We start from the raw sequence: 12,825 nt of genomic DNA, 5'->3' as shown, positions 1-12,825 counted from the left end.
AAATAACACCTGTATGATATAAACATTGTCTGTAACAGTCTCGTCTGTCCTCAGTACTCCAGAGGGGGAGCGATAATCGCTGTACAGGTGGAGAATGAATACGGCTCTTACGCCAAGGATGCCAACTACATGGAATTCATAAAAACAGTAAGTACTGCGCTATCCTTACAGCTAATAACGTACCATTAAATATATAATGTCACTGGCATCTTGCTCGTTATGTTACATTTGTCTCCAGTATAGTAGAGATTAATTATTTTCTGTAGTACTTGATACTCGCGCTATTAGTCACCTATTAAGTTTGACTTCTCCACATCGTCACTCCAGGCTCTTGTTCGTCGAGGGATTGTGGAACTGCTACTGACCTCTGATAATAAAGATGGGATCAGCTCTGGCAGTATGGAAGGAGGTATGAGGCATCAATTGCCGGTACAAGTTTTATGTTTTTTACTTGTATTTACTTATTTCCTTACACTGTTTTTTTTGTTGCTTATGGAAAGGTGTTGGTCGGTTTCACGGTACTTTTGTAATAGGATGTACTTGCTGTACGTCATCTACTTATCATACCCTGACATGCATAGTTTTTAAATCATCTTTAAAGAGCTTGGCCACATTCAGATAATACAGATGTGCATCATTCAGCTGTCAAATTACTATGGCTTTATGCAGAATACGGGCTATTACTGAACAATTTGTAAAGAGGGATTCTTGTTTTATCTCTGCTTAATATAAGACTAGATTGTGTTGTGTTTTTTTTTTTACTAGAATATTTAATTTTGGAGGTAATTTTCAGTAGCATTAAACTGTTATATGGATGTATTACCCACCTTGTCCACAAGATGGAGCTGTTGCACTGCTCTGTAGAGATGGAATCTTGTGATCAACTTACACAACACAAGAATTAATAGGACATTTACTGTTAAACTGAATCATTTATTAAGCGTCAATCACATATAAATCCCTGTTGGCTGTTTTTATGTTGTTGTTTTTTAATGTCCGTAAACTTAGCCTATCCTCGTGCACCTCTCATCTGTACGCAGTGGTGGCAGCTTCTTGTACACACAACCAATAGGAAGTGTCTCCCTGACATCATTGGTTCCCAGTAAATGATTAGTTCTGTACGTACAACGGCTGCCTCCACAGTGTTCATACCGGCGATGTGACCCTCTACTGCTGTTGTGTGTATCTGTTTACACAGCTTATTCTATTATGGTAGCATTTTGCTGAAAACAATGTAAATATTACAATAGGAAGTAACACAAATTATGATAATTATGTTGTAATCTTCAATTTAACAATCATTTTTATTCTATACAGTTCTGGCCACCATCAACTTCCAGAAAATCGAACCCATCCTCTTCTCGTATCTAGAATCCATCCAGGTAACGTGTGGCTTGTACTTCGCTCTCTAATCCTCACTGATCGTCCACTTAGACGTCTGTTCTTATGACGAATCCCGGATTGTAGGGAGGAGAAGTGACCACGAGAGTATATACCATAGAGTGATAGGACTGTGAGTGGTTACATTATATAACGGGAACTTCAGCAGCAGAAATAAGACAATAACAGCCATAAACTACAAGAACTATTGAAATTATTCCAACTTAGTTTTATCATCATTTGCAGTAAACCATTAGATAAATGTAAATGAATATATATGTTTGATTATAAATACATACATATTATCAAGGTTATCCTCATCTAGATGCATCACAAATTCCTCTAGGAAACAATTTCAAAAGGATGATAACATGGAAAGGGGGCGGGGCTTGTTTATTGAGTGTGTAAGAGCTTACAGGGGGAACAGTTGTAGTTCGGGGCTCTGACTTTTGACCACAGGTCTGTCTGTAAATTGTAATAATATAATAAAATGATCCGGTCCACAAGCTGCTGGATTTAGCCATGTTTTAAAGTGCACCCAGCACTGACCATAGATCTGATGCAGACACTCACACGGATTTTTAGTAAAGGGCTCAATGGATCAATAACGGTAAAACGATATGCACGCTGCGCTCTAGATCTGTCATTCGTGATCTTGTACATCTTATTATATATTGACCTGTTGTTTATCTGTACCAAATAGTTGTTTGTGATTGGTAAATATATGGTAAGCCAACCCACAGATATAAGTGTGTCCTATACGTATCCTAGTGATACAGTGCGGTAATGACCGGTCTCTGTGTCCCTCAGGGTAACAAGCCGGTGATGGTGATGGAGTATTGGACGGGATGGTTCGACCATTGGGGAGGAGATCACCATGTTTTTGACGTTGACCGTGAGTAATCTCTTCCCTTCCTGTCAAGGATTGGACCATCTTTGCATTTACTGAGCACTCAGATCACTTTCTTTATATCTGGACAGAAATGGTTTCAACCGTAACGGAAGTGGTAGCGAAAGGAGCATCGATTAATCTGTACATGTTTCACGGTGGCACCAACTTCGGTTTCATGAGCGGCGCTCTGCACTTCCACGAGTATCGCTCGGACGTCACTAGTTACGGTTAGTGCTGGGTCCTTCTACTGACCCTGCTCCTTCTGTGCCACAGAAAGGAGCTTATACCTTGTCTGGTGGTGTCACAGTGAGGGTTCAGCTGGCGGGATAATATCTGCATGGTCAGCCCGTTTATGTATGTATGTGTATGTATATATATAATATATATATATTTGTGTCTGTTTAGATTACGATGCCCCCCTGTCTGAGGCTGGTGATTACACCTCCAAATATTTCAAGCTGCGAGAAGTATTCAGCAAACAATATGGTACGTGTCCTTCATGCCACAGATGACGTTAACCTTCCGGTAGTTCTATCCGCCGGTGTTCACCCGAGCTCTGAGCAGCTAATGTATTTGTGTGACCACAGCGTAGACAGCTGGTAACTTTCCATCCTGTTGACCCTTTTGTACTTGCAGCCGAGCCCCTCCCTCCCGCGCCCACCCTGTCTACGAGGGCCGCGTATGGTGCCGTAGAGCTGAAGCACAGTCTGTCGCTGTGGGACGTTCTGCAGCTGGCAGAGGAGGTAAGAATCAGTGTCTCCGTACATATAGTGTGTTGGCTGAGGTGTGATCACAGTGATGGGCAGGAGATGAGGAGCTGTACCTTACTTTACGTGAGCCTGCAGACCCCACAGGAGCCAATATCAAATCAGGGAAGAGTCTGAAATCATGGATGACTGGGGAGACGGAGGACGGGGGGGGGGATGTGTGACAACGTGGATGACTGGGGAGGTGGAGGACGGGGGGGATGTGTGACAATGTGGATGACTGGGGAGATGGAGGACGGGGGGGATGTGTGACAATGTGGATGACTGGGGAGATGGAGGATGGGGGGGATGTGTGACAACGTGGATGACTGGGGAGATGGAGGATGGGGGGGATGTGTGACAACGTGGATGACTGGGGAGACGGAGGACGGGGGGGGGGGGGGGATGTGTGACAACGTGGATGACTGGGGAGATGGAGGATGGGGGGGATGTGTGACAATGTGGATGACTGGGGAGATGGAGGATGGGGGGGATGTGTGACAACGTGGATGACTGGGGAGACGGAGGACGGGGGGGGGGGGGGATGTGTGACAATGTGGATGACTGGGGAGATGGAGGATGGGGGGGGATGTGTGACAATGTGGATGACTGGGGAGATGGAGGATGGGGGGGATGTGTGACAACGTGGATGACTGGGGAGACGGAGGACGGGGGGGGGGGGGGGGGATGTGTGACAACGTGGATGACTGGGGAGATGGAGGACGGGGGGGGGGATGTGTGACAACGTGGATGACTGGGGAGATGGAGGACGGGGGGGGATGTGTGACAATGTGGATGACTGGGGAGATGGAGGACGTGGGGGATGTGTCACAACGTGGATGACTGGGGAGATGGAGGACAGGGGCGTGTGTGACAATGTGGATGACTGGGGAGATGGAGGACGGTGGGGATGTGTGACAACGTGGATGACTAGGGAGATGGAGGACGGGGGATGTGTGATAACATGGAGATTAGTGTGAACTCATCACTTACAGACAGGAGACAAGTATCTGTGTGATAAGTGATCATAAATGTCACTAGGAACGATGGGTACCACTGAGGCAAGAGGCGAAAGTTGAGGACATTTACCTAAATATCTCCCCATGGTACCACTAAAAAGACTTAGATTATTACATTAAATAAAAATCTATATTTTTAGCTCCTGTGACCTGGCTTCATGTTTTAAAGATTAATTACATCCTCCTGATTGGCTCCTCAATAAATAAGTCTACAAGATACAGTTGTCTTCTGCGATACTTTGTGTCTCTGATTCCTCGTTCTCTCTATGTAGCCGTTCAGATCTGAGATGCCGGTGAACATGGAGAATCTGCCTGTGAATGAGGGGAACGGGCAGTCGTATGGGTACACCTTATACGAGACGGTTATATACGGAGGAGGAAAGTTCCAAACTAGAGGGAACGTCCGAGACCGGGCTCAGGTGGGGTCCGAATGATGCCATGTTTCTCCTTCACTCTTCCTCATTGTTTATAACACTTTTTATACTTCCAGAAGGAGTAGATGGGAAAATGATTTTACATTAAAATGAAAAACTTTTTGCAAGTCCCAGTAAGCTATTTGGGGGAGAGATGTTGTACCCTATTGTCCTGAGATGTGTTTTATAATGTATTAGAATATATAAATTCATATATACACAAAATAAGTCACAGTATGATCTCCACACAGCATATTACATTACACACGAGTCTGCTGTATTATCCCATTATATTGTATTATATTACTAGGCCAATCTTGTTATAAAGTTCCACAATATTCATAAATAGGGTTAAGTTTTCCATTTATCCAAATTTTATTCACATTCAATTCCCATTAGTCTGGATTATGTATACACTACTTATATGGAAAATACATTACCTCTGAACTCATGAATATACCTCTATTCCTGTGATGATAAAACACAGCTCCGTTCCTGGGGTAATATTACACTAATCACATTCACACATATTGTCCTGCGCTCTCAGAGCAGCAGTCCGTTACTTACCCATCTATAGTGTTTAGCAGCGTTCTGTGTGCAGGATATTACATTACAGACTGGAGAGGGGGCGACGTGTAGGATAATACCATATACTTCAGTCCAGAGTCCTAGGAGCGCGATGATATAATGCTGATTAGTGTGACCATTACCCGCGGTTCCCTGGATGAGTAATCGCTCTTCTGAGCACACGATTATTTAGTAAATATGATTAGGAAACATTGTCAGAATTCTACTGACAGTAAGTGGGACAATTTGTGAGATAATACATCCGATTGTAATGTAATCTCCTGTGCGGAGAGCATACCATTACTGCAATAAACATTTATATATGTAATAACAGGATACTTCGTCTCCCCCATATAGCTTACTGACTACAATACATTGTCTCTTTTTGTTTTAAGGCAGTTTCTCTATCTCTCTAACAAATCACAGCTGCATTTACTACATGATAAAGCTTCATGTTTCTCATACTCTGTGTTATTAGCCAGCGGAGAAGTAATGAGGTTTATTTCACCTATAATCTGAGTGTTACTGCGCTGTGACTCCCTGCTTGTATTGTGCAATGTATTCTGCATCAGCACCAGCAGGGGGCCCCATAGTAACACTGGTGAGTGTACTGGGCGCAGTGAAGATGTCGGCTTATCGCAAACCTCTGTCTTGCAGGTGTTTGTTAGCGTCCAGTCTGTGGGATTTGTGGATTATAAAAACCAGGAACTGACCATCCCGGAGGTCCCGGTGAGTAACTTCCGTCTTACAGAGCCAGGTCTGATTCTCCATTTTATTCCTCTTTATGGTGTCCTATACTCAGACTAGACCTTACTGACAGATGTATGGTCTGCGTGTAGCCGCACATACTTATTATACACGGCTGACTATGTACTGTCCCCGTGTTCTGTACACAGCAGCAGCTCTTCATATGTCTGATCGGCCGCTGTACAGTGATTCACCATGTTTTATGCAAAGTCTTTGGATGGAATACATTCTATATCTCTCTTCAGACAGGATCGTTTCCTATGTTTGTGATGTGAGCTCTGAGTCAGGAAACCAACGACCACATTTCATTTGTTTTATAAAAGTGGCATTTTGTAAACCACACCCACATTTAATCATTAGCATAAGAGGAGGAGCTAGTAGAAAGAAGGACGATCCCACAGACGCACAGGGGCAGAATGTCCTTTCCTGCTCCTTAGTAGAACATCCCCCGCGCGGGTGCATTGCTCATGCTGTAGATAAGTCTGGGTGTTTCCTCACTAAAGTTGACGTTGTGTAAACTCTGCTGCCTGAGGTGTGACCCGAATATCACTGTTTGTGACAATTTATCACTAATGCACGCTCGATAACACTCCATAATTTCACCTATTTTGGCAACTGAATTGGACTTTCTAGTCCACCTATACTTTGCATGACATTTTCACGCAAATTGAAAAAAAAAAAGTGCATTTCACAGGTGAATTATTCCCACCCGCTGATGATTTACTTAGAAGGTGCAAAGCTGTTCTGTAACCCATAGAAACCAGCCCAACATCAGCTTTTATCAGGCAGAGGAATAAAGAAGACACCTGATTGGTTGCTATAGGTTACAGTACATCAATGCTGATTGGTTGTTCTAGGTTACAGTATATCAATGCTGATTGTACTATGTTATTAAATATGACCTTTCCAGGGCTCCTGTTATTGTAAAACACATCATTCTTAGTTTAATTTTGTTTTCAAAGGGTTACAGAAAATTGCGAATTTTAGTAGAAAACTGTGGACGAGTTAACTATGGAAACAGGATTAATGACCAGCGTAAAGGTATCTATATATTATATACATGTCATGTAATTTACTATACTGCAACCAGCAACACTGCCATTGTAGGTTGTTTGGTCTTATACATGATGACATCTTGTAAGGTAGAGGTAGGAAACCTATCTCTGCAGCTGCTGTTGAACTACAAATCCCATCATGCCATGAGGTAGTGCTGGATAGACACAGTTTGCCTAGGGCCCTTAGGGTGTTTGTAAGTGGCCAGTTCATCCCTTTATGTGGAAATAAACCTGGAAACTGCAGTCCTAAGTTGTAGGAGAGTACCTCCAGAATGTGTGAATACAATATTATCAGCGTATAGACCCTCTAGATCAGGCCTGTCCAAACTGCGGCCCTCCAGGTGTTGTGAAACTACAAGTCCCAGCATGCCCTTCCAGCTATCAACAGGTTGTCTACTGGCAAAGTACGCTGGGGCTTGTAGTTTCATAACACCTGGAGGGCCGCAGGTTGGACAGGCCTGTTCTAGATCTATTGTTACTGTCTCCACGTTCACACAGGTTGTCTTGGTTATAAAATAAGATTCCTCATCCCTTATATCCACCCAAAGAGCTTCCTACAGATCCGGTTCTGTCTCTCTATACACAGTGACCGTAGCCCCCACACAACACGTGGGTTCAGACATTACTACACGTTTTACATGTAGTTACAACAGCTTCACCATCTGTCTTTTATATGTTCTATGTTTTCAGTCTAATACTCCTGTAATTACACCTCTGATACTGTGATGTTGGGGTATTACTGACATTTGGTGTTGTCTCCCCTTTGCTCTCAGGTCTGGTCGGCGACGTGTTCCTGAGAGAAGTTCCGCTGAGGAATTTTAAGATCTACAGTCTGGATATGAATTCAACTTTCATAAACAGGTGAGACACGCTGGTCCTCTTCTACTAAGACTAGGGGGTAAATGTATGAATCTCCGGATTCTTCATCTCCGGCGTGTTCAGCCTCTTCAGCGCTTAAATTTAAAGCGGCGCTGCCTTGTAAAGGGAAACTTCACTTTACAATGCAGCGGCGCTTTAAATTTAAGCGCTGAAGAGGCTGAACACGCCGGAGATGAAGAATCCGGAGATTCATACATTTACCCCTTGGTGTTCATTCCTGTCCCGTTACTAGGTGTTTACTGAGGGCAGATAGATACAAATGCTATGCTATTTTATCTGGGCTTTTAAGGCTTACCTGCACACAGCTTTTAAAGGCAAGTCTTTCCCTAGCACTAGCAGCCATGGGAGACCTGGGACTACTCACCTGACACAAGTTGGAATTAATTAATGTAAAGAATGGGGTGCAAGAGTCATGGGACTTACATTGTATAAACAAAAACAGACAAGTCCCATGACTCTTGCACCCCATTCTTTACATTAATTAATTCCAACTTTTGTCAGGTGAGTCCCAGGTCTCCCATGGCTGCTAGTTCTAGGGAAAGACTTGCCTTTAAAAGCTGTGTGCAGGTAAGCCTTAAGCCCAGATAAAATAGCATAGCATTTGATCATGTTAGGACTGACCAGAATGGGAAGACTTTGGCGTGAGTTGGTCAGCTTAACATATATTGCAATATGTGGAACTAACATTCCCTGTTTTTAATATAGAACAGTACTTGATATAGCATTGATTATGTGTCTGGAGAGTGCAGAGTATCCCTGTTTTCTTGTCTATACAATGTGGGCAACCCCCTCTTGCACCCCAGTCTGTACATGGTGAGTGCAGAGGACCTATGTCTGTTTTTGTGTATATATATATATATATCTGCACAAGGTCTTTCGTTGGTCTCATCTCTTCCACTTCTCTTTGATAAGTCTGAACAGCGTCCGGTGGTCGGATCTGAGCGAGGAGACGATGGGTCCGGCGTTCTACCAGGGGGCTCTACAGATCGGCTTTGTACCTATGGACACCTACCTTTCCATGAAGGTGAGTCCCCTCTATTATATATAAGCAGAGTGAATATATGTAATTACACCCACAATACCCGCTGAACAGTCCAGTTTCTGCTGCAGGGAAAACAGGGCGTCCTATAGAACCATGTGTGGGTGAGGGGCTGGTGATGGATTGGGGGAGCGATGTATGGATCTGAGCACATTGCCGACACGTGTTCTGGTTTTATTAATTGGAAATGTTGGCAGGTGTGCCGTTAGTAATGGTACTAGTCCATTATATTACAGCACTTGTTATCGTTAAAGGGGTTGTCTCATTGATAATAACCCAATGCCCTCCACCCCAGATGAGGGGAGGAGTTTATATTACTAAGGAGTTGTGGACAAATTAAATAATAGCAGATTAAGAAAAGCCCTGAAAGTGAGCACCGCCACATTGGAAAGAAAAGCAAAGTCGCCATAGCTAAGAACAAATCGGGCCACGTGATCAGCCACTGAATGACATCGGCAGCTTAATCGGAGTAACGGAATTCAGATAAGATTAGGTCCACGACAACGTTTTTGTATTGAGTGCAGGAGAGAATTGGGCATTATGTTATAATCATTCACTGCTCCCCACACACCCAAATAACCCAGTGTGGCTTTAATCTGCTGCCCTGCAAAAGATGAAAACTCTGAAAATAAAGTGCATGTAAGTGACACCTATTCCTGGTGTAATGGTGCAGTCGTCAAATACTTACACTAATACCTAAGTCCCCACATTGTTACATGTTATCGTGTTTTGTCTACTCTGATGATACTAACCGCAAAGACTGTTGAATGATAATAGATGCAACTTAATTTTAGAATTAACTTGTAACTAAAAAGTTAATGAGATGTTGACAAGATGAGAAGCCTACCTAAAATGTAATCTTTACCAAACAACGCGCCTCTGCCCAACTAACAGACCTGTGGTGGGCACATGCCAGGCATTGATAACCAGAATAAATTGTTCAGTGTTGCTCGTACTTACTTTGGGGTGTCCTCTCCAGGGCAAGAACCACTGTAGGAGAGAGTTCTCCCAAAATTCTGGGATTCTTGAGATCGAGTTTAACCATTTAAACTTAATATATTAAAATACAAGTTAATTCAAGAGGGACTAGTGTCATTCCCATAAGATAATCCACCTGGAACTGGTCCAAGACCCCAATAACTTCTCCCACATTGTATAGCACAGTTTGTGTCCTCATATCTGTGCCGATATCGTCCTCTGTACGGGAGCTTCCTATAAGTTGGGGCACAGAGAAGTGGAATCGTACAAAATTGAATGTGTCTCATCCTCTGGGGTTCAGAAAACAAGATATATAAAAGAGTCTCCATCTCTCTCTTTAAATGTTCTCCTAACTCCACTTACAGGGCTGGAAGAAAGGGGTGGTATTTGTGAATGGGAAGAACCTGGGTCGATACTGGGAAATAGGACCCCAAGAGACCCTTTATGTACCAGGGACCTGGTTATGGCCGGGGACAAATGAGGTGAGTCCATGTTATGTCTCTGTGTTGTCCACTACAAAGTCTGATCCTCCAGTAACCTCTCCATGTTTCTCAGATTACAATATTTGAAGAACAAGAGGCTGGAAGTTCTGTGTACTCCGTGGATGCGACTTACCTAGGTAGAACCCAGTATGTGGACTAGTTGGAGATACTTGGAGTTACAGAAATGATGGCCGGCGAGGTGGAGGAGCCAAAACTGTCAGCCTCCAACCCACGTATTTGGTGCTTGGAGGTACTGAGGTTCCATCACTCTGTATCTTCGTTGGTGCCAGTTGGTAATCAACACCAAATGCAGGAGAACAAAAGCACATTTTAAGGAATACATACAACCAAAACTAGAGACAATATAGACTTACTGTCTTCTTTGTAGAATCGGTATGGACTCGCATGAGAAGTTCTAATGTACCCTAGTTCAACGGAAAAATGAGGCGAACGCACCAATGGTCGCACCCAATCCCCCGTCTTCCGAACCGTCCTCGTACCTGGGACAGTTTCGTTGTCTCTTTCTGAACTTGAGATTCAGACATTTTTGAATGACCGAGAATTATAACTCAGGGGCTGGCACGGATGATGTCTGTGTCTAAAACTAAACTGTTTCTAATGTATTTTTATATTTTTGAATGTAGATAATAAGAATATCTAATGTTATTAATTACTGTACCGACAAGGGTCTTCCCATCCCATTTTATACAAAATAAACGTTTCCATTTTGCTTTTTAAATCTGTTTCGTTCCTGATGTTTGCATTGGAAATATTAGAGTAATTAATAAATCAATCAGCGGAGGTCTTTACAAAGCGCATTAGTGAAGAACTGTAAAACGACAAGGCTTTGTACCCGGTGTGCCAGGATGGCACGCCTGGTGCCAACTCTCCCCTCTCACCGAATATATTTGTTCATGTAGTGTCATCGTCTGTTCTGTAACAATTCATAAGGAATCTGTTAGTTTGGCCTTGGGCAGTAAATGAATCTTACACAGCAGATATACAATACCCGGCTCTTATAAAGACAATGAATTCAGGCATTTTATAGGGGTATTACCAGATATATAAACACCACATTGCTGTTATTCTGTACTGTAAGTGCCCTAATCCCAGATCTTTACCTGCAGATGTGAATAGAACATTTATAGATCTTATTATGACAACCCATAGTACATAATGTAACGAGAGAGGACCAGGGGGTTTCTTCTTACTTTATAAATATTCTGTGATTTCGGCCTCTGTATGTGTCAGATGACAGACTCTGAACAAGGACAGGAATAGGGATGTGATGGGACCCTATAGCACCTGTTGAGGGGTGGGATATATTGGGCAACAAGTGTACAGTCCGTTCTTGGAAGTCAATGTATTTAAGCAGGAAAAATGGGCACGCGGCTCAATTAGGAAATGGATGTGAGCGACTTTGACAAGGGCCAAATGGTGATGACTGGGTGAGAGCATCTCCAAAACGGCAGGTCTTGTGGGATGTTCCCGGTGTGCAGTGGTTAGTACCAAACCAAAAGGTGTCCATGGAAGGACAACTGGTGAAACCCACCGGGCCATGGGCGCACAAGGATCATTGATGAGCGAGGGCTATAACCTGTCTGGTCCAGTCCCACAGAAGAGCTGCTGTAGCACAAATTGCTGAAAAAGTTAATGCTGGCTATGATAGGAAGGTGTCAGCACACACAGAGCATCGCAGCTTGCTGCGTAGTCATAGACCAGTCAGAGGGTCCATGCTGACCCCTTCCTCCGCTGAAAGTGGGCACGTGAGCAGTAAAACTGGACCATTGAGAAATAGAAGAAGGTGTCCAGTCTGTTGCATCACATTTTCTTTTACATCATGTGGATGTCCAGGTGTGTGCGCTTCATTTACCTGGGGAAGAGATGGTACCATGATGCACTATGGGAAGGAGGGAGGGTAATTCTCTGGGCAATGATCTGCTGGGAAACCTGGGTCCTGGCTTTCGTGTGGATGTTACTTTGACTCGTACCACCTACCTAAACATTGATGCAGACCAAGTACAACCCTTTGTGGCAGCGGTATTCCCTGAGGGCAGTGGCCGCTTTCAGCAGGATATTGCACCCTGAAAAAATTGTCCAGGAACGGTTTGAGGAACATGACAAAGAGTTCAATGTGTTAACTTGGCCTCCAAATTTATCAGATCTCAATCCGATTGAGCACCTCTGATGTGCTGAAAAAACAAGTCCGAGCCATGGATGCCGCACCTCACAACTTGCAGGACTTAAAGGATCTGCTGCTAACGTCTTGGTGCCAGATACCACAGGACACCTTCAGGGGTCTGTGGAGTCCATGCCTCGACGGTCAGAGCTGTTTTGGCAGCACAAGGGGGACATACACAATATTAAGGCAGGTTGTTTTAATGTTGGAGTTGACCGGTATGTGTATATCTATCTCTACATGATTTACTGATCTTATTTGAAGGAACTCTTACTGTCCATAGGCTGAGAATGTTTCTAGCATTAATTTGTGGAGTTACATAAGTTTTTCTTTTTGTCACAAGACACAACTCCATTCAGAAGCGACCCCCAATGAACAAGAAACATTTCAAAGACGTTTTTTTTTTTCACAAACATTCAATTTTTTTTTTTCATTTTAAATATGCAAAT

At 43.4% G+C, this 12,825-nt stretch overlaps 1 protein-coding gene across 3 annotated transcripts in view; it reads left to right on the top strand.

Annotated features, from left to right (window-relative positions):
* GLB1L2 (galactosidase beta 1 like 2) overlaps positions 1–10,936 on the top strand; it is a 36,312-nt gene extending 25,376 nt beyond the window's left edge. For 2 of the 3 annotated variants that reach the window (XM_075190332.1, XM_075190330.1), the window contains exons 6-19: positions 55–147; positions 328–409; positions 1,318–1,382; positions 2,191–2,275; positions 2,362–2,499; positions 2,678–2,758; positions 2,909–3,015; positions 4,310–4,456; positions 5,675–5,746; positions 6,727–6,805; positions 7,593–7,680; positions 8,611–8,722; positions 10,081–10,197; positions 10,271–10,936. In XM_075190332.1, coding sequence (XP_075046433.1) covers positions 55–147; positions 328–409; positions 1,318–1,382; positions 2,191–2,275; positions 2,362–2,499; positions 2,678–2,758; positions 2,909–3,015; positions 4,310–4,456; positions 5,675–5,746; positions 6,727–6,805; positions 7,593–7,680; positions 8,611–8,722; positions 10,081–10,197; positions 10,271–10,357 — 1,353 coding nt within the window. In that variant the 3' untranslated portion in view covers positions 10,358–10,936. The remainder of the gene's footprint in view (positions 1–54; positions 148–327; positions 410–1,317; positions 1,383–2,190; positions 2,276–2,361; positions 2,500–2,677; positions 2,759–2,908; positions 3,016–4,309; positions 4,457–5,674; positions 5,747–6,726; positions 6,806–7,592; positions 7,681–8,610; positions 8,723–10,080; positions 10,198–10,270) is intronic. The other variant, XM_075190331.1, reaches the window with a different exon arrangement.
* The last annotated feature ends 1,889 nt before the right edge of the window (positions 10,937–12,825 follow it).

Source organism: Mixophyes fleayi, chromosome 11 (genome assembly GCF_038048845.1).
Source record: "Mixophyes fleayi isolate aMixFle1 chromosome 11, aMixFle1.hap1, whole genome shotgun sequence".
In the NCBI taxonomy this organism is placed as follows: Eukaryota; Metazoa; Chordata; class Amphibia; order Anura; family Limnodynastidae; genus Mixophyes; species Mixophyes fleayi.
The sequence above is the reverse complement of the archived record's forward strand: the minus strand, read 5'-3'. Positions and strand labels throughout refer to the sequence as shown.